The sequence below is a fragment of the Parus major genome, chromosome 11 (assembly GCF_001522545.3).
Source record: "Parus major isolate Abel chromosome 11, Parus_major1.1, whole genome shotgun sequence".
Taxonomy (NCBI): Eukaryota; Metazoa; Chordata; class Aves; order Passeriformes; family Paridae; genus Parus; species Parus major.
Window position 1 is genome coordinate 19494460 of NC_031780.1, and position 769 is coordinate 19495228.

General features: G+C 59.4%; 1 protein-coding gene across 1 annotated transcript in view; it reads right to left on the bottom strand.

The window, feature by feature from the left end:
• LOC107209663 (CCHC-type zinc finger protein CG3800-like) overlaps positions 1-368 on the bottom strand; it is a 49420-nt gene extending 49052 nt beyond the window's left edge. Inside the window, exon 1 of the mRNA XM_015639570.1 lies at positions 99-368. Within this exon, the coding sequence (XP_015495056.1) occupies positions 99-368 (270 nt within the window). The remainder of the gene's footprint in view (positions 1-98) is intronic.
• Between the last annotated feature and the right edge of the window lie 401 nt (positions 369-769).

Consider the following 769-nt stretch of genomic DNA (forward strand, 5'->3'; position numbering starts at 1 on the left):
TCCGAGCGAGCCCTTCCCGGGGATCCGAGCGAGCCCTTCCTTGGGATCCGAGCGAGCCCTTCCCGGGGATCCGAGCGAGCCCTTCCCGGGGATCCCACCGAGCCCTTGCCGGGGATCCCACCGAGCCCTTGCCGGGGATCCCACCGAGCCCTTGCCGGGGATCCCACCGAGCCCTTCCCGGGCATCCCAGCGAGCCCTTCCCGGGCATCCCAGCGAGCCCTTCCCGGGCATCCCAGCGAGCCCTTCCCGGGGATCCCAGCGAGCCCTTCCCAGCGGCGCTGCCGGGCCAGGCCGGCCCCTGGCTCCGGTGAGATTCTGCTGCCGCTGAGTTTCAGGAGAAGGTGCCGGGCAGGGGGAGCTGAAGCCATCGGCTCGTGGCGGCTGCCTCTGAGTGCTGGCCTGGCTGCTGAGATCCCAGTGCAGACACCGAAAAATCACCCAGCAGGAACAGCTCTGGCAGCTGCCCCGGCAGAGAGCGAGTAACCAGCCACAGCCCTGGGCCACATTGAGCCCTTCCAATACACAGATGAGACCTGCAGAATTAAGCTCCTCTCCAGAGGGAAGAAACCGAGAGTGATCAACATGTAAAGAGACAACATCAACCATCAAGGTCCATAAGAGAAAAGAAGTCAAGCTTCAGATGGAAGGAGGATGAGGAGATGCTTTAATAAACTGAAATATTCTTTTGTTAAGGCCATGGAGATGGACAATAATGTTCTGAATAACTCCTTTAATTCATGAAAAGAGTATTTAGGGAGAACGAACTATT